We start from the raw sequence: 26,542 nt of genomic DNA, 5'->3' as shown, positions 1-26,542 counted from the left end.
GTATTTTAAAGTTATGGAAGATTAATCTAAATATAACAAAAAGAAAATGTGGCTTATAAGAAAAGCCTCTGTATTAAACAGCCTCTCTTTTCTTCCGCATCTTTTGAATGAATTGTCAAACATTGCTCAGGAGATGTGAGCTGCGTCCTCTGTGGCTCAGGCGCGACACTCGGGCCACTGTTTCACATCAGACCGCCGTCCAGTGTAAGATCAGACACGCCCTGGTAAGAGAAGCAGTGGTCAGGTCCTCCAATCCTCTGAGGACGAGAGAGAGAGAGAGAAAATCCTCAGTTTAATGTATAATATGTTGGTGAAAACAGGGAAATACCTATTAAAAGACATAAAATCTTCATTAATGATTATAGATGCAAAATAAAAAACATTAATATATAATTTTGGGAGAAACGTGATCTTTATGCCTTTTTTTATTGAGCCTGTATGTCTCCTCCTAACCACCATAACAAGCAGCCTGTTTTTATAGTCTGTGTCAGGTTTTGTCAAGTTATAACACAATTTATTAAGAAGCGTCATTAAATGTATAACATGATCAACTTGTGATTATATTACACCACCGCTGATTGTTTGTGTTCACGTTTCTGTTAGTCTCTTAAATAAGACGGAAGTTATATTAAATCAGAGCTTACTTTAGTTTTATCCTGATATCTAGATAAATATTCTCCCTCATTATACAGTATTATAAATATCAGGCTGTATGGTGACATGTTAATCTCTGTATAACACACTCTTTACACAGACTGTAAACATGTACACATCAGTAATGATCCAGGACAGATTTATAGTATTTAGCTTTGTTTTTGTCCTTGATACTTTTTTAAAAACCTTACCAGACCTATTTATTATTTACTGAAACATAACTGTACAGTCAATGAACGGCATCTATGAGCTGATTTTAATTACAATGTTTTCGTTTTAAATACAATTCTAATCACAAAAATAATATAACAATATCAAGAAACACAGCATGTCAGTTATTAGGTTTGCTCATATTAAAAAGTAAAATAAAAAGATAAATCATGCCTGATAAGTAACCTAGCTTAGACTGCTAATATGTTAGCTCGCTCATAACACTTTAACTAATGACACATAAATCACACTTTATTACTTACCGTAAAAACTGCAAAGGTCCTTTAGAGTCCACAGGTCCGTGACATTAGTTTACTGCAGAAAAACAACTTTCACCAGCTCAAAAAAGACGAAAAAAATGAACATAGACTTCACGACGTAACTGCTTATTTACGAAGAGTTCTACGCAAGATCCGCAGCTGTCAATCATCGCCGTGTATGAAGTCAAATCCCGTTTTTTAACCTCAAATAACTTATTTAAAACAAACTTCACAGAAAAATGAGCACTTGAACACCATGTAGGGTGATAATATCTAATGATCACAGCAGAGTTTAGGTCTGGAAAAAAATTATGTGACGAGTATTTTAACTTAACAGTTAGACCCAAGTCCCGTCTGTTATCATTGAGGAGGCGGGGTTTATGACCTATACTGCAGCCAGTCAGTTGGGGGAGCTCTAAAAATAAAAGCTTCACTCCACAAGGGACCTTGTCCCGTCCATTATTTTTACAGTCTATGGTCTTTCCCAGCAGTTTCCAGTTGCTCAGCAAATAAGCATGAAAGTCTTTGCAAGACATCTCTTTGCTGTTGCTGTGTAGCTGCTACAGTGTTTTACAGTGTTTTTGTAGTTCATCTGTGAAGCTGCACTTACGCTTCGGCATTTTGTGTGCAATCAATGCTGCTCCGCTGTCAGCTGTGTTGCCGCTGTCTGCTGTTCCCTGTGAATGTGCACGTCGCAGAGCCGCCCACAAAGCAGTCTCTCGAGAATTACGTCACGCAACGAAGTAGCTATCGTAGTATTTTGCGCCGGTCAATTTAAGTACAAACTTGATGGTTCCATGAAAGACAGTGAACCCCGGACATTTTCATGATTTTATAAAGAAAACCCCGGACGCCCCGGACGGGACGTAAAAAGTGGACATGTCCGGGCAAAAGAGAACGTATGGTCACCCTATCTTGGATTAATATGAAGCCCTGATGTTACACACTCCGGTACAGTGGGTGGCGATATACACTATTACACGTTGGTTGTGATTTGCCATTGATGTAGAGAAGAAGAAGAGCTATCGAGCAGTCGCGCAAGCTCGGCAAACCAGAACGGCATAGGAAACATGGCGACATTTAGTAAACATTTGACAGCGAAAAACTCTTCAATCGCAGGCGGCATTTTGCTGTTGTTGTACCTACTGAAACAAAGAAAACGGGCACCCAAACAGGAGGGGTAAGTGACAACACTAAGGCGTGCTTAGTTTGCTGTGCTATATGTGCAGCTTTTTCAGGGCTGTCAGCATGCTACTTTACAGCTGCTAGCTAGCCGGTCTGACAGGTGACAGAGACTGGCTGCTGGGACACTCATGAAGTCACTCCATGTTTATGCAAGCAGCTTCCTCTGCTTTGCTTACCGAACAGTTCAAGCGAGACCAAAGTACAACGTATTGAAGTATTTGTGCTTCAAAAAATATCAACCGAACTACTGGTTTAATGCACACTTTTAAGTGCCCTATTCGTGCCACTGTGATTATCTTTGTGGAGACCTGTCGACATTCACTTCATTTTTTAAATCTAACATTGTTTTAAAAAATCAATTCTCCCTCTGGGTGATTTGAAGCGAAGTGCATAAATCCTGACAGTAAATATTCATTACATAAGAACAAGCGCAATAACAATATTACAAGTCGAGAAATATTCATTTAAAAACAAGGCTCAGTGGCTGTGAGCTCAGTGAGCCTAAAGCGATAAATGGTATGTATTGGCGTAAGTTTTTCCAAAAGGCTGCTCACAACATTAAGTCTATCAAAAATTTAAAAGGAATTCATTGATTTAAAAATAATATCAGGAGAGGGTAATGTTGGAAGCTTAAGGCACTTCAAGGTGGAAGTGGTGTGTGTTTGTGTGTATATGTGTATGTCTCTGTCTCACAGTGTGTGTATGTGTGCGCCTCTCTTCTTTTTTTTAAGCACAAAAAGAGGCTAGTCTTATTCCCTTAAATGCATTTTGTTTGGCTTTTTTTAATCCTAAAACTATTTTTAAAACAATGCACAAAAAAACATGTTAATACCTACCAAAAAATATAATTCAAGCTCTACAAACGAGAACCGCATAGGAAACATGGCGACATTTAGTAAACATTTAACAGGTGACAAAAAATATAATTCATGTTTTATTTAAACATGTTCATTTAATTCACTCTTCCTCCCTATGCTGTTATCTTTTGCTTGGAGACATCTTGAGTTCATTGAAATAAAGTGTAGTCATTGCATTAGTATGTAAAATATCATATGCATCCTTGTTAAGTTCAACTTCATTTACCATTTCACTTAATTGTGTAAATGAGATACTTTCTAGAACTTCATAATATTATTTAGATCTATTAGATCTTATTATATTAGTTTAATATTATTAATTATAATCATATACCAATACTATACCCTTATGTGCACTGATTGGCACTTTTTTTTTACACAATACCTGTATCTTAGGTTAACCATGATATTAAATGGAAAACTGACACTTTGTAAGAATGAAAAAGATTATATATTTGTAATTACCTTACAACTCATCCAAATTTAAACATTTGCTAATGTTTATTCAAAAGGCACAAGTTACTACTTATCATATGTCTGTATATTCTATGTGTCTGTACTCTTTATGAATAAAGGAAGGGCCGATCTGGTGTATAAGCCTTGCTGTTATAAAACTTTAATTTATTAACATTGTACTGTGTTCATCATAAATCTTTCTTTCCAGTAGAAAAGGAGGCACAGACACACTGCCTAACTCTGAGGTGGGTAAATATTTCATGTTATTTGTTCAGAGCCAATAACTATAAAATTAGTCTTTGGTATGTAGCTTTATTTGCGTAACAGCTCCTCTTAACCATGTCTCGTCCTTCAGAGAGATGGCAGAAAAGACCGTGCAGCAGTCGACAAGGTGTTCTTCCTCCGGATCATGCGGATTGTGCGCCTAATGATACCTCAAATTTTCTGCATGGAGGTATGACGCAAGACTGCTGTTAGGCTAGTGTCGTCTTTACCGTGATGTTTATTGTTCCAACAGTTATCCAGATTATGGCAGTTCTAAAGGCAAATAATATCAATATAGTAAAGATAGATTAAAGAAATATCAGGGGCACTAACAGGTGTGTTGGTAAATATTTTAACATACCAAGAAAAGCATTCAGGCATAAACATACTATTCAAAATGTTGTTCTCAAAGTGGATCCCTTGACACAGGAACATCAAGGCCCGTATTCCAAAGCCTCATAAGTGCTAAAAGTTGCACCTTGTGAAACATTTTTAAGAACATTCTGGGAATCAGGACAATTTTCTAAGAATTTCCCCTCAAAGTTTAAAGATGAAAATTATTTTAAAAGTGTCTCCGTCCTTAAAAGAGCTCCTAAGGTGTATAACTGTTAGAAGTAGTGAGGAAGACTCCTAACAGGCTTAAACATTTCTTAAGCTGAAGAGAACTTCAAACACAACATGAAGTAGTGAGTATGTTTGACTCATAGTTGGGCAGAAAAGAAACATTCATTCCATCACTGACTTTTTCAGTGCTTATGTAATAATTAGCAGGTGAACCGGCAGCTGCACATGTTATTTCAAACATTTTTTATTTTTACATTTTGAAGTGTCTTTCAAATTATCACACAGATGGTAATGTCTCAGTCTTGATAATAAAACAATATCTGACTATATTCTTTGTTTGACTTTTTTTCGTTTCTTTTTTTTCTTTTTTCTTTTTTGATTGACCAATAACAGCCTCTGAAGATGTGTCATACCTAGCAATGGGGTCAACCTCGCCTCCTCAATAAAATAAAAGTTTAATCAAAGCCTATTCCTTGCTCTAAGAATGTTCCGAAATCACAATTAAGCTAAGAAACCTCGCTAGGATTTTTTAAGCAAAGTTGAAAGTGGTCTGAGAAGATTCTCAAAATGTTTGTGCAATCAGGCTCAGGTCCATAAGCCAAGGTCACAATGAACGTATCTCTAGTTACACTTAGTGTGAACTTATCATGGTGATAAAGACTTTATGATGTGCAGTGTTTTACACGCTCTGTTAACTATTCCCTGTTATTTTTCTTCTCACTACAGACTGGCTACCTTATCTTTATTGCCGCCATGTTGGTGGCGAGGACCTACTGTGATGTATGGATGATCCAGAACGGCACCATGATCGAAAGGTCAGAGTTGAGCTACACGCCTAAATAATGGATTTAAGTATTGTGAAGTATAGAATTTATTATTTCTTACTTTAAAAGTGATTACATTTTTAAGAATCTAGCTGCCATTAACACCTCAAAAGGCTTAAATATTCTCACTTAAATACAGCCAAACTGACTGGCAGAGATACAAATTCACAAGATTGTAGTTTGACTATTGGGGCTTTGATAAAGGTTTTTGAATTAACACTTGGGATTTCCTAATAAAACGAAAAGTTTTGTATCAGTTCTTATCAATTTACTGTGTTGTATATCAGAGAAGCCATAGACGCTCTCGCTATTGTTAAAATTCTGTTGAGATGTTTCCACATATGAACTTGGGGAAATATCTACATAATTACCAGAGGACTGATTATGTGCACAGAGATTGTAGTGTTTGCGTGCATATACTGTGCACTGTGCAGCAGTAACAACACAGAAATGTCATTCTCCCACCCAGTTCTTACATCTGACTTGTTGCGGAAAAGTACAAAAAAGTTTGAGTTTTTCAGGAGTTTTTTCTGTGTTAAAGGGTTTTGGTGTGTTATTTTTAGGGCTCCATTATTAATCCTAAAAAAGATCACAATCTTGATTTACACAAGCATACAATCTTATTTCTAAATAAAGTCAATTCACTCCTAATTCAGTACGTCCCACAAATAGACAATACTCAGGCCCAGTTATATTTAAGGCAGCTCCAAAATTCCTACATTCCCGACCTTTTACATTTAAATCTCTAATTGATTTATAAAATTGCCATGAACGTAAGAATAATAAAGAGGTCAGATGTCCATACGTCCCTCCTGTCAATGCACCAATGTCAAAATAGCTCATATCAAAATAAAACTAAAGCTTCTCATGTTCCAATATTTTTGTTCCTTCTTGCTGCCGGTATGATTCAGCTCTCTCTTGGTTTTGCTGTGTCTTGATTAACAATCCTCTCCACACGAGATCCCCCTGTTGTTTTAATGGAGACACAAAATAAGGTTTTTATGCAGGAGTTTTGTTGTGTTACATGGATTTGCAAATAATCTTAAATTGTGCATGACATCACTGAGTAGGCTACAGTCCGTGCGCTTTGTAAGGTCCAGACGTTTGCAGTTATATCTGTGCAGTATATCTAGGAACGGGTACCAAATACCGGTGCCTTTGGTATGTGATTGGCCGGTACCAGGAGTAATGTTACACTCATGGACAAACGGTTCTCTTATCGTATTTATGTTTGTTGCTTTTATTTAATGCAGGGCTTACTATAAGCACTACTTTTGACGAAACACCAGACCAGTCAGTCAATTACAGCATGTTTCTTATTATGTTGTTAAATTTAATAAAAGTATTGGTTATTGTCTGGTAGTGACACAAGTCACAGCACATTTCAATCACGGATGTGGATTTTATCTGTGCACCTCTATCTCCACCTTTTGTTAAGATGAGCTACCAAGCCCTGTTGAGTGAGAAAAGTGAGTGTCAGTATCTTGTAGAGCCCCCTTCTTCCCCTCCTTGCTCTGAAAATCAAGAGGATTTTGTTGGTTTAATAATTCATATAGTTTAGCCGAACTCTTATTTCTTATTTATTTCAGATGTTTTAATCACACACTTCTCTAAAAGAGGAATTAAATTACTTTAAATGTTGCACCACTATTAAATGCTAATTTTCCCAAAAGCCATTTCATGAAATTGTTCTTACTGAAGGCTGGTGGTGCGGGAACAATCAGATCTTAGCTAACACAGATTGTATATCACCAAACTCACAGAGCAGGAACAGCAAGTGTGGAAGGACTTGTTATGCAAGTTGGTTTTCAACAATTGCAGTTACAGTACTTGTTAAAGAGTTTAAAAAAAACTCACCTTTGGAACAACATGAACTTCATAAAATTAGCTACCATAGCAGAGCAACTGCAGGCTTGTGTTCAGGTTAGCTATAGTGAACAGCGATTGTGTGGAAATTAAAGTATAAGAAGAGTCAGATGTTGATACTAGTGTTTCAGAACTGAAGCTGTTATAGCTACATCCATTATAAGGGTTCATCCTTCATCATCCTTCTTTTTTAATAGACAACAACAATTAATTTTTGGGGGATTTCAAATTTTTATTGAAATTTTCAAAGGCATGGTACTTTCATTAACACACTTATGTTTTGACTATACAGTAACCCTTAGTTTACACAAATTGTGGAGGCAGTCTTTAGTACACCAGTGAACATAAACAATTACTGCAGCAGGCTAGAAATAAAAAAGTAGAAAAATAAATACATCAGGTATTAATATAATTATAATAATTTTAACAAATAATACTTGTCACAGCAGAGACAAATCAAATCAAAAATACATCAGAATGGTGATCCTGTCAGGGACATGACTGAAAATTGTTTTGGCATGTCATCCACCTTTGTAGTCCAACAACCTTTCCCAGGGAGACCCCTCCTCCACCCTACTGTCACTGAGTCTATTTAGCATTCATTCATGAGCTGCTGTTTCTGTCATTGCTGGAGATGCACCGATACCACTTTTATGCAAACCAAGTACAAGTACTTACATTTGGGTACTCACCGATACTGAGTGCTTTTTAATGCCACTGAATTTCTCTTGATCACTTTGAAAGGAACTTTTATTTTAATCAGATGAGATTCCTTACTTTTTGACTTTACAACTTTTTTTTTTTAAACAAATATGGCACTGCCAGACATTTCCTTTTTATGTAACCTGTAACATGTTCAATAAATCTCTATACCACAAAGCAAAAGAAAATTCTTGTTAGTTCTGACTGTGTGGATTAAGTGTTTTTCTGAAAAGTAAGATGCAGGTTCTTTTTGATGAAAAACCAGTTTATCTGCATTATCAGAAGTGAGCCTGTTTCTGCTCTCATCTACAATATTTGACACCAAGCTAAAAAGTCTTTCGCTTTCCACAACACTGCATAGTGCTGAAAGGTATCTCCTTGACGCATGGACAAGAGTAGGAAACCACACTTTGTTAACCCCCCAGCTGCAGCTCTCACACTAATTACAGCAATACACTGAAATGGTGGTGGCACTGCATTGTAATCAGTGTAGCATACCAGAAAACGCTCTACGTGAAAGCAGTAAGTAATTTTAAAAGACAGCTGTCACGGTTAGAAACTCCAGAATGCAGCAAATTTCATGAACTTGACTTTCGGACTTGAGAGTCACAGAGCAAAGCAAGGCTTTATGATTAAATGAGATAGATAGATAGATAGATAGATAGATAGATAGATAGATAGATAGATAGATAGATACTTTATTGATCCCGAGGGAAATTCAAATGGTTGTCTCATGTCTGATGTGTCCTTGGAGAAGACGCTTAACCACAAATTGTGTCTGTGGCGTATGAATGTGTGCGAATGGGATTAATTGTGATGGTCACTTTACATAGCAACCTCTGTCACCAGTGTGAAAAAGTGTAAATGTGTAGGTGTGACCTGCTGTGTAAAAACGCTTTTAGGAGTCACAAGGCTAGAGCTGTCACACCTTGGGTTACAGCAGCAGTGAGGCGTGCGGTCAAAAAGCTTTGATATGCTGACATAGAAGTACTATAGACAAAAAAAAAACAACAAAAAAAACCCAATAATATGCTGTAAGAAAGTACATTCAAACTAAGGCATAAAGTGGGACAAAATACTTAATAATTACAGGATCAACAGGTAATGGAATCAGCTTAACATTTTAAAAACTGTTTTTTTTTTTTTGGTTTTTTTTCAGTCCTCCTTTTTCTTAAACATTTTTAGTTGCATTTAAAATATAAAGTATATAAAAGTGAATTATGTTCAAATCCGGTTAATTTACTGTATAATTCTGGAATGTGATAAAACATCTTTGCTCACTGTGTGTTGCAGGAAGTTCCAAATATGTATTATTTACACAAAATGATTTTACTTTGCCAAATTGGTGCCAAAAAAAATGCATACAAATATAAAATAATTACTGATGATGCTCAACCTTGCCCACAGCCCTGCTAGGCTTCCTTAATTCAACAACTTTGCTTTATTTTGTGAAGGATTAACGGCACGCGGGTAGCCAAAAAAAAGTATTTTCCGGTGTTGACACATATGGCACCTTATTTGTATACTAAATAAGGGTTTAATGCAGTGGTTCTCAATTATTTTCTGTCATGCCCCCCCTAGGAGACACATTTTTTATTTTTTATTTCCTGGTCTTATTATGATTATTCCAGTTATCGTCACTTCCGCCAGAATTCAGACTCGAATTGGAAGCTATAGGAAGTGTTAAGAGGCTGTTATTTCTGTAAAAGGAGGATGCACAAAATATTAAGTTAAATGTTCTAAATTTATGCACATGCCTAATTTGGTTAAAATAATTCTTGCACACTTTCTGTAAATCATATCAACTTTATTCAACTTCTCAAATATCACTGTTTGTCTCCTATACGATGTATTTAACTGAAATGTATTATCCACACAACCAATGGAAAATCATGAAAATTTACAGGGGTGCCCAAACTTTTTATACCACTGTAGCTGTTTTCACATATGCACTCAGGATAATATCTAGATAATTACAGGAGGACTGCTCCTGTAGGAGGAGAGTCTCCTGACCTAGCTGCTTAATTAGGCCTTTATATAAATGCTATGTGTAGTCCAACAGAATGGCAACATCAACCAAAGAGCGGAGAACAAAAAAATGCCAAACTTAATGCTGCCATTTAATTATGTGCATGTAAATCATAGTGGTCGCGTGCAGCCACTCTAAAAAACATGCAGCAGTCACAGTATAAAAACGTCACTCTCCCTTCCTATTGGTTTGCTTACTTACTAAATAAAACATTTGGTACCGCTTTGAGACCTAAAAGAAGAAGAATAGAGAGATAAAGAACCTTCCCTATCCTTATAGGAGAATTTAAAAAAATACACTACTCAAAAACAGAAAGGGAACACTAAAACAACACATCCTAGATCTGAACGACTGAAGTATTCTTATTAAATACTTTTTTTCTTTACATAGTTAAATGTGCTGACAACAAAATCACACAAACATGATCAATGAAAATCTAATTTATTAACCAATGGAGGTCTAGATTTGGAGTAACACTCAAAATTAAAGTGTAAAAACACACTACAGACAAATCCAACTTGTATGTAATATCCTTAAAACAAGTCAAAATTAGGCTCAGTAGTGTGTGTGGCCTCCATGTGCCGGTATGACCTCCCAAAAATGCCTGGGCATGCTCCTGATTAGGTGACGGATGGTCTCTCGAGGGATCTCCTCCCAGACCTGAACTAAAGCATCCACCAACTCCTGGACAGTCTGTTGTACATTGTGGCGTTGGTGGATGGAGCGAGCATGATGTCCCAGATGTGCTCAATTGGATTCAGGTCTGGGGAACGGACAGGCCTGTCTATAGCACCAGTGCCTTCACCTAGCAGGAACTGCTGACACACTCCAGCCACCCCATTAATGTAACTGTCATTGTTGTCTTTTGCCCTGAAGATGTCTGTGTGTAAGTGTTGTTGTTGGTGTTCTGCTTGATGTTTGTTTTTTATGAGACTAAAGACAAATTTCCACACTGTGGTCAATAAATGAACTGAAATTACTGACCCACCGCCAAACCGGTCATTCTGGAGGATGTTGCAGGCAGCAGAACGTTCTCCACGGCGTCTCCAGACTCTGTCACGTCTGTCACATGTGCTCAGTGTGAAAATGCTTTCATCTGTGAAGAGCACAGGGCGCCTGTGGCTAATTTGCCAAACATCTTGCACGGTGTTGGACTTAAGCACAACCCCACCAGTGGAAGTCGGGCCCTCATACCAGCCTCATGGAGTCTGTTTCTGACCGTTTGAGCAGACACATGCACCTTTGTGGCCTGCTGGAAGTCATTTTGCAGGACTCTGGCAGTGCTCCTCCTGTTCCTTCTTGCACAAAGGCAGAGGTAGTGGTCTTGCTGTTGGGTTGTTGCTCTCCTACGGCCTCCTCCACATCTTCTGATGTACTGGCCTATCTCCTGGCAGTGCCTCCATGTTCTGACAGACATGGCAAACCTTCCTGCCACAGCTCACATTGATGTGCCATCCTGAATGAGCTGCACTACCTGAGCCTGAGCCACTTGTGTCAGTTGTAGACTCTGTCTCATGCTACCACGAGAGTGAAAGTACCGCTAGCATTCAAAAGTGACTAAAACATCAGCCAGAAAGTATCGAAACTGAGAAGTGGTCTGGGGTCACCACCTGCAGAACCACTCTTTTATTGGGGGTGTCTTGCTAATTGCCTATATTTTCCAATTTCCAATCAATCCAATCAGAAGTTAATTTGGGACCCTGTCAGTAATATGGTGAGCATCAGCAGCTGTAGAGCAGAGGTGGTTGGTTGTAACAAGCAGGCGTTACCTGGTAGCTGCAAAGAAGCAGTTTTGTAGGGACAACCCGAGACGAGTTAAACCTTAATTAAGCAAAAGTATGATTTATTCGATTAATCGATCAGGATATTCGATAGAATACTCGATTACTAAAATATTCGATAGCTGCAGCTCTAGTCAAGACCCTTTACGATTACACTATGACTGTGCCCCTGTCCTCAAATAAGGCACCATAAATACATGGTTAGAAGAGTTTGGTTTAGATTTTCATTGATTGCCAGATAGTTTTTTGACCATAGAAAAATAAGAAGTCCAGGTTCTTACATGAACAAGTCCATCTGCCAGATAACAATCGTGCAATCAGTCAATTATTAGCGAGCATGAATTGTATTTGTAGTTACTATAAAATATCTTATAATTGTATTTCTGCTTAAGCAGGTTTAAAGTTAGTCAACTAAAATTACATTTCAGCTGACACACATTATGTTTTCCCTGTTCCTCATCTAAGACTGAAATGAAAATGAGTACGATATTACATTTGTGCATTGCTGAGCTGACAGTTTCTTTTTTTGATTCCCTACAGCGGTATTATAAGCAGAGACATCAATCTATTCAAGAAACACTTTTATTCCTACATGTCAGTCATACCAGGGGTAACTCCTTCACAAATGGTGTTCCTAGAGTTGTTTCATGAAGCTTTATACAACTAACACTGTAGTTTTAATGTCTTGCCATAGTGCTGTGTTGTGCTTTTTCTCATCGCTTACTGCCTGAGTCACAAAACTGACCTTTTGGATTTATCAACTGGTTTGGATTGTCCACAGTTCATAATATGATTAAAAGATTCAGACAATATGAATAAATCTTTGTATTCAAGGGACAAGGCAGAAAATGATGTTGTGTAGCAGTGCTCTATGACCTCTCAGACAGCTATGCGTTTAAAAAATAAACAATTCTGTTATGGACATCATAGCATTGACTAAAAACCACTTCCAGAAGCCATTGTTTGTTAGCATAGTTGGCTGCTAGTGCTACATTCACAAATGCAAGCTAAAACTCTATCAGGCAAAATAGAAAATCTTATAATGAGGACTCTTATCTGGGCCCAGGGTAATTTAAGAGGCCCTGACGTGAAGTGGAAAACTTCCCTGTGGTCTGACGAGTTGGGAGATTTATTATTTTTATTAAGTCAAATTTAGATTAAAAATCTCTTTTACAAGAGTGTCCTTGCCAAGACAGGCAGCACAACTTTTCCCCATTTGAAAGTATTTGGAGCACTATGAAGCATATAACAAGACAAAGGAGACCCTGAACTGTTAAACAGCTGAAATCTTATACAAGAATGGGACATTTTACTTTCAAAGTTACAAACTGGTCTCCTCAGTTCCCAAATGCTTACAGTGATGTTAAAAGAAAAAATGATGCAACAGAGTGGTAAACCTCATGTCTGAACTTCTTTGAAATATCTTTCTGGCATCAAATTCAATATGGCCACATTTGATAGTTTGTTCGTGTTATTTTCAATTAAATGTTGTGTTTCAATGATTTTAAAGTAATTGGAAAAAATTAATTCGTGGTTGGAGCTGATGGAGACACTGCATTTAGATTCCCAGCTCCTTCAGCAGTCTGAGGGTAGAAGTTCACTTCAACGAGACAAGCTATACCTAGGTATACTGCTCGCCCTTTTTGCTTCTGCTGCATGTAAGTACATAAAATCCTTCTTGCAAGTTTTCCCAAGGAACTGTAATCCATGATTTTTTTTCACAACAACAAATGCACACATGACAGCTTGTGTACTGCGGGTTACTGTTGTGCTTGTTAAAGATGTTTTCCTTTTTATTTCATAATCATGTAATGAATATAATTGCTTATTCATGATTTCCAATTGGTCGTGTTTCTTGCTCATACGATGAGAAAACAGGAATTTTTATTCAGACTTTACTAGGGGTTTAATGATACACAAACATTTCGGTTCGGTTCTCAGTTTTGAAGCTTCGATTTGGGAACATTCTCAATACAGTAAAGGAAGCTGATGCTACACCTTTCTGTCTTTATAAGGAACATTTAGAACTTCCTTTTTACAAACCTGCTCAGGTTTCTTTTTAAATTAAACGTGTAAAAAAAAAAAGATTAAATAAAATATACTTACACTGCAATCAAAAGAGTATCTGATAAAGGAATGAAATGGTGTGGGATTTGAGCACATTATCCACTCACACCAAGTTTGATAAGTGTTGAACTTTGTGGGGAAATTACTGTACACATGTTTTTCTTTCCTGCATACGTATATGTGAGGGCTACTGTGATGTGTTAACAATAAAATCTGGAAGAGTTTTCAGGGTAGCCTGCCTAACATGTCCCCCATAAGTTGTTGGAACTACAAAAAAGTAAAAAATATAAACAGAATTTTTAAACTAATTAAATTTACACAAGCCAGATTATTGGTCTCACACTGTGTAATTTGAAGGGTTTTTTTGTATTTCAAAGGCTGAATTGGAATGTGTCATGAGAATGTTTGCTTATCTTTTTGCATGTTGTGGTTTGCAGTGCAATTATTGGTCGCTCAACAAAAGATTTCAAGACCTTCTTGTTCAGCTTTATCAAATTCATGCCACTTGTAAGTGTGTTCTTTTTATTAAGTTTTTTTTTTGTTAACAATTAATCTAAATTTTTTTTCTGCCCAAAATTATTCCTTAATACATTGTTTGGATTTGTAGCTCTCTGAATAATGTACAGAGAAGACCGGTTGTAAAAAAAACCCCACCATTTATATGCTTTGACATGAAATTTATTGGTGATTGACAAACTTTTTCCATTATTAATTTTTTTGTACTAAATACATAAATAACTGGATAATTTAACATCTTTTGTGTCATAAGCAGTTTATTACTGTAATGAAAATGTACATTTGTAGCAATGTTGTTTTTAAAAAAGGATCAGGCTGGCAACATTTTTTGTCATCGTCAACAAAACCTTTGGAATGACAAAAAACTATGATTGAATCTAGTCCATCTTTAATATTACCAAACGTTCTACGCTATCCTTTTGTAGTCACAGAAGGCATAAACTCCTCAGTTTGCTGAGTAAATTCTTTATACTAAAATATCAGTACTTTTTACATCTTGTTGTTCTTGTAAAATGTTGGCTCACCTTGTGACACCTTACTTTTTTGCTATTTTATTTTAAAATAATAATCAAGTTAAAGCCAGGTTTTGATTAGGTTAACTGTTTTTGGATACATTCTTTATTTGTTGACAATGAGAAAAAAGAAATTGCATTGCTACTGTAAGATCATACTAAATATGCTGCTTTGGAGATTCCTCCATTCCTTGTCCTTTGTTTCTAATTGTTTTTGTGTGTGTGTGTGTGTGTATATATATATATATATATAATATGTTACAAAGATAATAAAGTAATATATAGAAAGCCATACTAAATTAAAGAATTTATCCAAATAGATTAATGCATGAATGTAATATTTTTCTGGTTCATTCTAGATAGCCTTGGTGAATAACTTCCTGAAGTTGGGTCTGAATGAGCTGAAGCTGAGGTTTCGTGAACGGCTCACAAAGAGCTTGTACGACCAATACCTCCAGTAAGTACTACAGCAAAGCTGTCCTCCCTATGGTTCCTTCTGATTATTTCTGTTTTACGTCTGTTATTAAACATAATAAACATAAAATAATACTTATATCTTAAACAACATCTTCTAACCCTGGCATTAATACTTAATAGATAAGATGCGCTCTAGATGTCAGAAAGAGTTTTTATTCTGTAGCTCTTCTATTAAGAACAAAAAGAAATAACCCACACTACGGGTGAAACTTATCCTCGAGTCTGTTTGACCCAGAGTTCATCATGGACATCTCTCTTCTCATAGTAGTTGTCAAATGATAAGGGTTCCCTCTATCAATTCCAAGTGAGATAATCTTTTGTTAATAAATGATAAGAGCAATGTAAAGAAAAGAAATTGTGCTTTACACATAAAAAGATGGTGGTTATAAGGTTGGATTCTCACTGACCTACCATGTCTACTGGAAGGCTTCAATTGGCCTTCCAACATGACTTCTGTAATCCAATGTAATGTCTACATCATATAAGCTTTTCTTCTAGGGGAAACCAAGATCATCAGCGTTAGATACAAATCAAAAGTAGATAAATGACACCATTTCATCAAACTTATCATACCTGACTGTGTTATCAAATGCAGTACAGTAACAAATTCTTACACAATGATCCAAGTAACGGAACAATAGATGGCGTCTGAACCTTCCAAAAACTTCCAAACTCGATCTGTCTTTAGCACTTTTAAGACCAAGCCAATGCCCCAGCTCTTTCACAAGTACATAGACCTTAATTATGTTGATGGCGAGGGTTTTTGATGGTGATGATTTATATAAATGGTTTTCTGTGATCGCTACAATTTTATGATGGTTTCTATACTGATCATAACTCTCAAGAACAGCCATTGATTTTGTGCTTTGCCTGTCAGTGCCTGTGTGTCTATTGGACTTAAGCTGTTAGTTTGCACTTACTGACATTGTTTCCTTTTTTCTAGATCCTTTGCTTGTGATGTACTTCCTCTCTGTTGTATGTCACTTTGGATAAAAGCGCCTGTTATATGAATTGTAGGATTATGTTAAAGACTTATTAACCTGTGAAACAAACCAAGACAACCTACTGCATATATAGCCTCGTTTCCACAAAGCGGTTCAGTTCGTCTCTTTACTTTTTGTGGCGTTTCCATGGACTAAAGCGGGGCAAGATCCTCAAATTATCGACCCGCACTGTCCTACTTTTTGGGGCTGTTGGGGTGCAAAGTATATCGACCTGACCCGAAAAGGTGGAGCTAAACACTGCAGTCCATTGATTGGTCCCGTACGACAGCGGCATTAAAAGACAAAGACAACCCTGCTGTGTTTAAAGACACAGTCGATTGTTGTTGTTTTTTCAGCTGTATTTCTCCTCGTGGCACACAGCCTTCTCTGAAACAAAGCTGGATTGTGTTTTCTAATAAAGAGCTACTAGCCAATGCACAGTTTCTCACTCAGAGGTGTGTTAATTGTCCTGATATCAAGCGTCTTTAGCGCAAAATACCATGAAGTTATTTCTCCTCTCCTTTCATTTCCCCGTTCCTCTCATAAATAAAAATAAAAAAGTCAGTGGTGGTCATATTTCTGGAGGAGCGCACCGCCACTGCTAAATGCAAATAGGGGAAACACTGCAAAGACTAAGTAGATGGATTGCTGGATGTTGTTCTTTGTTTACTGTGTCGCGTTTTTCTTCTGCTGAATTTATTAACGGTACACTGTCCTTCTATTGTGTAGTTGATGCGACTTACCATATACCATACTTGCCATATTTGCCACCTACCAAATATGGCAAGGTTGGCTGTGGAAACGCAAACCGGATCAGGCTTAAAGGAACCGAACCAAACTGTACTGATGCATACCGGGCAGCTTATATTTTCTTGATGTGTTCTAGTCTTTACTCTGTGTTCTGCCTACAGAGGTTTCACATACTACAAAATGGGAAACCTGGACAATCGGATTGCCAATGCAGACCAGTTACTAACTCAGGATGTGGAGAAATTTTGCAACAGTGTGGTGGACCTTTATTCCAACCTCAGCAAGGTACCAACCTTTGTCTATTCCCAGATAAGTGGTGTTCAGTCTTGTCACACATCAAGTGAATAAGAATTTGGGGATAATAGACAGGGTTGCTTTCAATTTTTTGTCAAACAAATAAACACCATAGAACTAGCTCTATGTGCTAGTCCGATTTGGCTGATTTATAACACATCATGCATCATTTATCATTTATGAGTTAGAACAGCCTTACATACCTGAGCAATTTATCTTTAAGAGGACCAGTACATTTTACGGCTGTCAATTCTTATTCTAAAATCGATTCATTCATTCAAACCTTGGGGAGAAAGTTTCCACAAAAGACTATACAGCCTATCATGATGCTTTATGTCCCCCGAGAATATGTCATATATCCTTTAGTATCATTATAAATCTTACTGTACTCTCTTTCCTATAGCCTCTTTTGGATATTGGTCTGTACATATTCAAGCTGACAAGTGCCATCGGTGCTCAGGTAAGTAGATCATCTTCAGTGTGTTCTTTCCAGTCTTTTAAAAAACATTTGTCAGGTGGAGGGGTTTCTTTTGTAAATGTTCAATGATGAAATCGTTTGACTATGGACTATCTTAGAATCTATTCAGCCAATGTCAGACAACAACAACAGAAGACAAATTGCTGACAAACTTTTCTTGTTAACTGTCTTCTTATTTTCTGTTAGCAGGCACAGCCTACAAATTTAACTTTTTTTTTTTAGATTTATTTTTTAGGAAAACATTAACTTTACAAGCAAATTCACTGTCAACATAAATATTTTGCAGTGTTCCAAACAGATATAAAAACATACAAATACTGTATATAATCATCAAACAATAATGTATTTACTAAAATAGATTTAGCAGTGTACTTGTAATATATCCTTATATCAATTGGGCAATTCTATATCGTTATAATAGTAGTATTTTACAACTGTTTTAACAATATTTTAACAACATTTTTTTTATTTAACCTTTATTTATCCAGGAAAAATCCCATTGAGATTAAAAACCTCTTTTTCAAGGGAGTCCTGGCCAAGAGGCAGCAAACATTACACAGTCAGACTCACAACATACAGACAATTAACAGAAATTAAAATTGTAAAAGACAATGAGTGATAAAACATTTTTAAAAACAATTACAAGTAAATGAGTGCCTCTCAAATTCTCTCAATAGATGTAATAACAATATTTACAATAATAGTAATATGTACATTCAAAGTAATGATTTAGAAAGAAATGAGGACATAAAGGGAAATAGTTGGTTGATTAAAAAAAAATCTAATTAATTACAGGATTTGTAATTAATTAATCTAATTAATCTCATATCTGTTTAAGGTCCCCAAATAAAGAATTCAAATGTCATGACATTACAAAATTGTAGTGCACAACTAATAAAATGAATACACTAAGAAGAGAAGATTTGAAATCCACATTATTAGTGATTGAATAAAATTGAAAAGATTTATTGAAAGGAAGTCATTTTCATAATATGACATTTCAATTCATATGCCCTTTAATATTATAATTACGACTCTTATTAAAATGTTTAAATGTTATGAATTCTAAGTTTTTAATGCATTATCACAGCCTTATTCTGATGATTTTTTATGATTATAAAACGTTTTTTTTTTTTTTTTTTTTTTTAAATTAATTAACAATGCCATGTCTCGTTTCTTTCCTCAAATCTTTCATCGGGGAAAATGTAGAACCTGGGTCTTTGCAGACGCACAGTGACCTGGTTTCCCGGTTTGGGTTTTGGTCCTGGCTGGTGTCCGTTGTCTTGCGCGCTGTCTCCACCCTCTTGACTTTATAAATGAACTGATTTCCATCCTCCAGCTCCACGAGCTGCTGAATGGACGCAACATTTTCACCTCAGTCCTGCTTTGTTTTGTTTGGCTAGCAAGGCATGTTTGAAATGACGTGCCACTGACAAGTACGGGTCCTTCAATGGGCCAAGTTTGAAATGCGCATTTCTTTCAGTCTATCGTTTCTGGGTAAAATTTGCATTTATTTTTTTTATTCAAGTATGCTATAATTAATCTTGCGTCATTTTTCATAACGCATTAATTTGCGGTGTAATTAATTAATCTAATTCACGTGTTAAAGTGACAGCTCTAATAAAAACACATACAGTGGTATGCAAAAGTTTGGGCACCCCTGTAAATTTCATGATTTTCCTTTATACAGTAAGTCATTGGTTGTTTTGATAAGAAATGTCAGTTAAATATATCATATAGGAGACAAACACAGTGATATTTGAGAAGTGAAATAAAGTGTATATGATTTACTGAAAGTGTGCAGTAATTATGTAAACAAAATTAGGCATGTACATCCTGTGCTCATTCACTTGTAATGTATTTTTGTATTTTAGTGTAACAATTGCTATTGTTGTTTAAAGGAATAACAAAAAAAATGAGAGACCCCCCCCAAAAAAACCAAACAAACAAATGAAACAAATCCCCCCACCTAACGATACAAATTCCTTTCTATGTGGATGCACTTCTAATTGACTTGAAATAAGATATTGCCTTTACTTGAACCTGTACGATATTACATTTCATCAGCCTTAGCAAATCATATTTCCTTTTCAACTCACAACGTACTTTTGGATTTCTGAAAAATGTATTTATTTTTGTTGTCCAACAGAGGTTGTCTATATGTCTATATAAGTTTTCAGGGGTCTATGTATGTTGTGCGAGTGGGTTTTAAGAGGGGCGGCTGCTCATTGCTCACTGCTCCTGCAGCCACATGCCATTGTGTCCTTTGGCTTGATACTTAAGCCCAAGTTGCTCCAGCTTCGCATACAGCGTGTCAGCATTATATTTGTTGTTAGCTTATGTGACTATATGGACATATAGAAAAAATCTGTCAAGAACATACAACAGCTCATATAGGGAAGATGGTATCTTTTTGCCCATGCCTTGTAAATTGATTGTAAAGTGTCTTTGTTCCAAAAGGATTGAGCTGCTTTATCGGGTCCTTAGTTTCCCACACCTTTAAAAAATAAAGAGGTTTCATCACTTTCACCTCCATGCACACTTGTGTGCCAGTGTTTGCATTATTCATGTCAAGGATGCAAGTGGAGAATTTTTTTTTTTTTTCTTTTTCGCATCCATGTATCAATCGCATTAATGATCTGATGTCCAATCAAAAAATCCAAGATCGATCTTTCAATAGGCTTTATTTCCTTTTCCCTCATCCATTCAAATCAGTTTGTCTTTAATATTTCTGTGCTGTGTTCAGGCTTTGACGTCTGTTTCAGGCTGTAGTGGTTTCTCATTGGCCCTTATGTCAGTTGATCACAGGTCTAGCCTCTGATTGGTCGACAGACCAGAACAAGAACATTAAGATGGCTGCTTCTGTGTTAGGGTTTAGATTTGAAAACAATGCGTGTTATCCATAGTTATGCACATAGCTCACATGATTGACAGGTGGGCGCAATATAACAGTTTGTAAAGGGGTTTAAAACCCGCCTCAGCTTTGGCTTTCAGCCAGTTGTTAGGTTGCCTGAGGCCGTTTGTCAATATCGAGAATACAAAAGAATGGACTTGTGTTCTCATGGAGTTGTTCTTGCAAGTTGTTCTTTGAAGAGCTTTCTTGCAAGCTCACGAGTTCACAAAAACAAAGCCGACTGTTTCGGATGGACGATGCATTGTTCCGGGTATTGCTTAACCTCCCTAAGCAGAGCAAAGCATTCTGGGGCGCACCAAAGCATAGCCTGTTGGATGTAAACCACTCAACAATAAGCGCATCTGATGGTTGACATACATCAACATTGAAATGCCCATTTTAAAATATTTAAAATAATAATAAAGACAGTCCCTCAATACTGATTTAACGTTTGTCTTTTTTCCCTATTTGGTTTAATCCTCATGAGCCTGGTTTCTCTGCTCTTGGCTGTATAAGAAACCAACCGTCATTTTTAATTTGTGAGGTTTAACGGTTGATAGTTACAATAGCAAGAGCAGTAAATCAGAATTAAAGGAAAAGTATGAAGCGGGTGTTGATGGCAGATACGATTGGTAAATTATGTTGGATACCAAACTGCATGCTAGGATATCTCCACTCTGAATTTCAAGCGAGTCACCAACCGATGCATCCTTGGCAAAAGGGGGCATGCGATAACACTTCCAGATGTTTTAACTATTCTTGGCGAAATGCGAGCGTGTATTGGGACAGTAACTCCACTGCTAAAGATGACGTCTGAAAGTTAGGCTGAGGCAGGATTTCCATCATGGCTCGATAAACCTCCAGAACCCCCTGCTGTGACAGATGGTCTATGGTTCATACATGACTGTTTTTATTACATGGAGAATGAGTGGAGATTCTCGTCACATTATTTGCAGGCAAGGCAAATTCAAAAGACACAAGGCAATGAATCTAGCTGAACTGTTTTCTGAGGTGTCTTAATAAGCACATTCGTGTAACTGCATTTTACAGAATTTTTTTGATAACCTTGACTTTTTTTCTGAGATTCCTAATCATATTGAAACTAATTAGTATAAATAACTTAAATATCTCTATATCAATCCATTGAATTGGGACCTTATGAATTGGAAATGAATCAATTCAGACCATCAGTGGTGATGCCTATTTACTTTTTTTCCCCCAAAAAGGCATATAAATCCCTCAAAAACAGTTCTTTTACTTTAGGAATTGGGTCAATTGTTTTATTGTTCTTAAAGGGGAGGCTCGCTATCAAACTTAACAAACCCATGTTTAGAGGTAACATTTGTATCATCTGTTGTCATCTCTTGAGTCTGTATTTCACAATGAAGTTGAAAAAAAGATTTTCAACTTTTCCCCAGTCATACACACTTTATGCAAACATTATACATCTCAGCTGTGGCAGAAAGTAGAGGTGTGTTAACAGATATCAAGCCTAAATTGCACAAAGTTGCAAAAGCGTTATAGACATATTTTTTCTTTGATCATCATCATTTGCACATTCTGCTTTGGGAATTGGACTTTTGGAGGGAGAGGGTGACTGTGGAAAGCAACAGGCAAAGCGGTTGATCTCCATCAGGTCTTTTTAATTTGCCTAAAAGTGTATTATCTTAGTGCAGCACATCATTTATGGGTAGTTTAAAGTAGGTTGTTTTTGTTACTGTGCAAATGGATCTCCCTGTTTATGTTTTTTCATAGAAAAAAAAGCATTTTATTTCACCATGGTATTAACCATACTGTACATATCCCGCAGTATGAGTTCCACAGGGACTGACTTTCATTGTGTCAACATCCCTATGCCCAATTAGGGCCCAGCTATCATGATGGCCTACTTGCTGATCTCGGGTCTGTTCCTGACCAGACTAAGGAGGCCTATAGGCAAGATGACTGTCACAGAGCAACGCTACGAGGGAGAGTACCGCTATGTCAACTCTCGCCTCATCACCAATAGGTACACAACAGCTAAAACACTATAACTGTACAGCTGTTATGTTCTAACGTGTATTAATGTGTATTTTTTTCTTTAGTGAAGAGATTGCCTTCTACAATGGGAACACGAGGGAAAAACAGACCATTTATGCCACATTTAAGAAACTGGTGAGTCAAATTTTAGTTGTCTTTTTCAACTGGTTAGCATGTGCTGGTTGAGCCTGCAAAGGGACATCAGTGGAATAGAAATATGCTGTGTCCCTCTTACCATAACAAACACACCTGATAGTTGTGATATTACGGTTTCCTTAACAGCAGTGAGTATTCGGCAACCAGAGGACAGAAACAGTGCGTTTAACACTTAACCTTGTCTTTGAAAGGGTTAATTGTCGAATCAGACATGAAACTAAGAGCAGAAAGATTTAAGAAGCATACCATAATTCATTTGACTCAGACTAAATGTATTTCTCTTGTTTGTTTTTTCAGGTGGACCACTTGCATAAGTTCATCTTTTTTCGCTTCTCCATGGGATTTGTGGACAGCATAATTGCCAAGTGTTAGTATTTTATTTTATTTTTTTTAACCATAAATCATATTTTCTTCAATCCCTTTTATTCTTCTGTTCCTTTATTACTCCAGCACTAAGTGTTAGTGGTAAGAAAAAGAAATCCTGAGAAACTATTTTACATGACATTTAAATATTAATGTATTTTTTATTAATGTTTTTTTCATGAAATGACAAAAGATGTTGAAACCATACAGATACATCTGGAAACACAAGAAAAAGAAAATACATTAAATATGCTGTTCATTCCACATACCAGTCAGCAATTAGAAATATATTACTGGAACTCCATTACTTTAAAATAGGGAGCTTTCCTTCTGCAGAATGACTGTTATGACAGTACCATCAATGATGCTGATTTACTGGAATAAAAATTATTGCTTGAGTGATTAATTAGGATAACAAGCTGCTAATAGCAAAAGCAAATAAATAAGAAAAATATTGTTTGGGGATGCTGGTACTGCATGTCATTACCCACTCTACCTCTCCTGATTTCTGGCTCTATCAACTGTTTTATCTCTAAATAAAGGCATAAAAAGCCACAAATGAAACATTTAAAAAATCTTTGCTACTTTATTAGTAATCCATTGTGTCCATATTACTAAAACGAGGCAAACTCACTCCATGTGTTTCCATATTCTTGTCCTTTGCAGACGTGGCCACAGTGGTGGGCTACCTGGTGGTTAGCCGTCCATTCCTAAACCTTTCACACCCCCGACACCTACACAGCTCACACTCTGAGCTGCTGGAGGTCCGAAAGCTCACACATGCATACATTTACACCTACAAAATGTTTGAGGAAATCCTACTTTATCACTGTCAATGTTTGTGCCCTAGCCCTGACTTTTTTTAATGCAGATTTAAAGTTTGTAAACATCTGGGAATATATTTGTCAAATTATTTCATACTAATATCACCGCTACGCTAAGAGGTTATTTTCTTGTCAAATAGCAATAAAAGTGTGCAGCAAGCTCTTTTTTTCATAAGCTTTAGGCTTTGACCAAAAAGGGGAAACAGTATACCTCTCTGCTTGGTCGGTAGTTATTTTGACAATAACAAACATCATGCAGCTACCATAAAATGAAAATACATAAATACCTGGTAAAGAAGAATTCATAAAGTAATTTGCCTTAAAATGCTTCACAATAATATTTTAACTAATGGAATTTTACCTTTGTGGCTGGAAGGACTACTACCAGAGTGGGAGGATGCTCCTGAGAATGTCCCAAGCCCTTGGCAGGATTGTACTGGCTGGCAGAGAGATGAGCCGGCTGTCAGGGTGAGTGTTAATCAGTAATCACAAAATTGATAAACATCGGGGTTGCCGGTGGCGCAGCGGCAGTGCGCGCGACCCCATGTATTGAGGCTCAGTCCTCAATACATGTTTCGGATGGACAGCTCTCCTTCTCAACCTAGCAATGTTACTAGCCAATCAGAAGCAGAGTAGGGCGGGTTTTGGCAACACTATAGCTGTGGGATTGAGCAATTGCAGCATTTAATGCTAGGCACGCAGTGTATCTATATATTCCACCGTCATTTTTATCTTATTTGATTGTCATTTATGACTATTTAAGACGATTTAACTAGTATGTTATTGATCTCCCACCCACAGTACCCCTCACATAAGTTGCAGGACTTTATAATCTGAATGAGATCAGAGAGAGACAGAGAAAATAGAGAGAGCTGTCCGCTGTTCGGTCTTTGAATGCAAAACATATAACTACAAACAGTGTATTTTCCCGTTGGAAAAACAGTGCACACACAAATGCAGTTGGAAAAAATCTTTGTGAACAGCAATGAGATTTGTATCATCAGCAAAAAGAATATGGGTGACACGTTGGCATGAAGTGGCCAAATCATTGACATATATAAGAAATAATAAAGGCCCTAGGATCGAGCCCTGGGGGACCTATGATGGATCTAGAGGAAGGGACAGGGCCAGGATCTTTACAGTGCTAATCAAATGAAATGTATATGTATTTATATTACATTTAAATTTTACTTCTTTATTTATTTGTTTTCACCTACAGATTCACAACTCGTATCACTGACCTGATGAAAGTCCTGAAGGAGCTGAATTCTGGCAAATATGAACGCACAATGGTCTCACATCAAGAGAAGGGTAAATAAAATCCTTTCACAAAAAAATGCAGATTGAATAAATATGATTTTACAGACAAAATTGAACAGATTTGTCAATAATAACATGGTTTCTCACCTCCCCGAGGGCTCGGAAAAGAGAGCTTTTTCCTCAACCGTTTGTCAAAAATGTCACATAAATGTGTTTTCTCAGGTAGCAGTAACTGTTGACAACAGAGCTATATTGATTTTTGGTTTATATCTTTCACCATAGAATCAGAAACTGCAGAAAAACTCATGCTGGTTCCTGGAAGTGGTCAAATTATCCACAGAGATAACGTCATCAAGTAGGTCTCTTTTTCTCTAATAAAACATAATTAGTGCCCGAGCATCAACAGGTACAAGACGCCCTGTTGAATATTTCGGGCCTGAGAACGCAGCAATGGTGCAAGGTCGGGGTTTACAGAGTACCTGTTTAAACACATCTGCTCAAGAGCGTTTATCTGATCAACTAAAGTTCAAAATAGGATGTGGCCATGGCATGATGTCAGCGTTTGTCATAATTTGCATCATCCCCAAAAAAGAAAATGCATTTAAGTTTGCTTTGAAGTTGATAATCGCCACCAAAAAATTCATGAAGCAAACAGAGCCCGTCCTAAAAACATTCATGATTTATTTTCTTTAATTAGTCACAGTGCCACTTGTTGACAACAGGAAGTTACTACTTCTGAGCACAACTTCATTTGTACTAGCAATTTTACACTGTTGCTCATGTCTCCCTCAAAATAGCTATTTATCATCCGAAGACCTTGGCCATATTACTTTTCTAAGCTCAGAGGCCTGCGTTAAACGATGTTGCCACACGGAGACGTTGTTTGCCATCCAACAGGAAAGTGGTTATTTGAGGGGCTTAAAATTACGATCAATTAATCGAGTAATCGAATAAATCATACTTTTGCTTAATTAAGGTATAACTCGTCTTGGGTCGTCCCTACAAACCTGCTTGTAGTCTTTGCAGCTACCAGGTAACGCCTGCTTGTTACAACCAACCACCTCTGCCCTACAGCTGATGATGCTCACCATATTACTGACGGGGTCCCAAATTAACTTTTTGATTCACTGGTCAAGGTGGCAGGTTGATGAAACATACAGGCCAACCATGTTTTAATGGCTGAAATAACAAATAGTGTTTTTGTGTTACAGTAAATTTAATTGAGAAAGCAGTATGTTCTGTCCTTTAAATCACAGATTCAATCCTTCTATCAGATCAGGAAATTGAAAAACGTTAAA

The 26,542-nt window shown here is 36.8% G+C and overlaps 1 protein-coding gene across 3 annotated transcripts in view; it reads left to right on the top strand.

Annotated features, from left to right (window-relative positions):
- Positions 1–2,069: 2,069 nt before the first annotated feature.
- abcd3a (ATP-binding cassette, sub-family D (ALD), member 3a) overlaps positions 2,070–26,542 on the top strand; it is a 32,499-nt gene continuing 8,026 nt past the window's right edge. The window contains exons 1-15 of one of the 3 annotated variants that reach the window (XM_079360682.1): positions 2,070–2,304; positions 3,834–3,867; positions 3,978–4,076; positions 5,177–5,265; positions 14,157–14,226; positions 15,107–15,204; positions 17,119–17,242; positions 17,655–17,711; positions 22,488–22,630; positions 22,707–22,776; positions 23,095–23,164; positions 23,827–23,924; positions 24,361–24,452; positions 25,204–25,295; positions 25,527–25,599. In XM_079360682.1, coding sequence (XP_079216808.1) covers positions 2,195–2,304; positions 3,834–3,867; positions 3,978–4,076; positions 5,177–5,265; positions 14,157–14,226; positions 15,107–15,204; positions 17,119–17,242; positions 17,655–17,711; positions 22,488–22,630; positions 22,707–22,776; positions 23,095–23,164; positions 23,827–23,924; positions 24,361–24,452; positions 25,204–25,295; positions 25,527–25,599 — 1,319 coding nt within the window. In that variant the 5' untranslated portion in view covers positions 2,070–2,194. Of the gene's footprint in view, positions 2,305–3,830; positions 3,868–3,977; positions 4,077–5,176; positions 5,266–14,156; positions 14,227–15,106; positions 15,205–17,118; positions 17,243–17,654; positions 17,712–22,487; positions 22,631–22,706; positions 22,777–23,094; positions 23,165–23,826; positions 23,925–24,360; positions 24,453–25,203; positions 25,296–25,526; positions 25,600–26,542 lie in introns of those variants that run through there. The other 2 variants (XM_079360681.1, XM_079360683.1) reach the window with 2 other exon arrangements.

The sequence above is a fragment of the Symphodus melops genome (assembly GCF_947650265.1).
Source record: "Symphodus melops genome assembly, chromosome: 14".
NCBI lineage: Eukaryota > Metazoa > Chordata > Actinopteri > Labriformes > Labridae > Symphodus > Symphodus melops.
Note: the sequence above shows the minus strand (reverse complement) of the source record. Positions and strands in the feature narration are given on the sequence as shown.